Consider the following 723-nt stretch of genomic DNA (forward strand, 5'->3'; position numbering starts at 1 on the left):
ACGCGCCCCAGGGCCACCGCCAGTGCCATGCCCTGCAGGCCAGGCGAGGGCTCTCAGCGGTGAGGGCAAGCAAACACAGCAGCACGCCCCGCAGTCACAAACCCCGGCTCTATAGTGGGGCGGCGCTCCAGCCTTGACGCCGCCACGCACGCCCCGCAACCACCCATTTCACGCAGCTGCCGCTGTTTGTTGATGTGACGACAGCCTCACATACCCACACGTACACGCCAACTCGCGCCCCGCGCTGGCGGACGCCGGCCCTTGCGCACCTGCCAGAACTGCTCCAGCTGCAGCTGCAGCCCCTTGGTGTGGTAGGCCCTCATCTTGGCCAGCGGCAGGTGGGCAAAGTCACCCGGGGCCAGGTCGGGGGACAGCGGGATGTCAAAGGACACGTACCTTGGGGGGGCGGGGGGTGAAGGGGAGGGTGGTGAGGTCCAAGGCAGGGCAGAGGGTGGAGGGGGTTGGAGCGCCATGCGCAGCCTCAAGAGAAAATCAAGGGCCAGTCTCATCGAGCTGGAAGGGCGCTGGCTGGCGAGCGCCCGGGGCTGGGGCCCAATGGAACGGCTGCGCACAACTTTGCTCTCGCACAGCATGGAGCCAGGCGTCTGGACCGTCTTGGAAGTGTGAAAGCCCGCAACGAGGCTGCTGGGTCAACCCTTCTCTCCTGCACCCACCCTCCCTCACGTTGGCTTCTTGGCCTGCTCAACAACCCCCCCCCCCCCC

The 723-nt window shown here is 67.1% G+C and overlaps 1 protein-coding gene across 1 annotated transcript in view; it reads right to left on the minus strand.

The window, feature by feature from the left end:
- Positions 1-206: 206 nt before the first annotated feature.
- MNEG_15059 (hypothetical protein) overlaps positions 207-723 on the minus strand; it is a gene marked incomplete at both ends in the record, with an annotated part of 3344 nt that continues 2827 nt past the window's right edge. The window contains one exon of the mRNA XM_014036470.1: positions 207-396. Within this exon, the coding sequence (XP_013891924.1) occupies positions 207-396 (190 nt within the window). The remainder of the gene's footprint in view (positions 397-723) is intronic.

Source organism: Monoraphidium neglectum (assembly GCF_000611645.1).
Source record: "Monoraphidium neglectum strain SAG 48.87 unplaced genomic scaffold scaffold04991, whole genome shotgun sequence".
NCBI lineage: Eukaryota > Viridiplantae > Chlorophyta > Chlorophyceae > Sphaeropleales > Selenastraceae > Monoraphidium > Monoraphidium neglectum.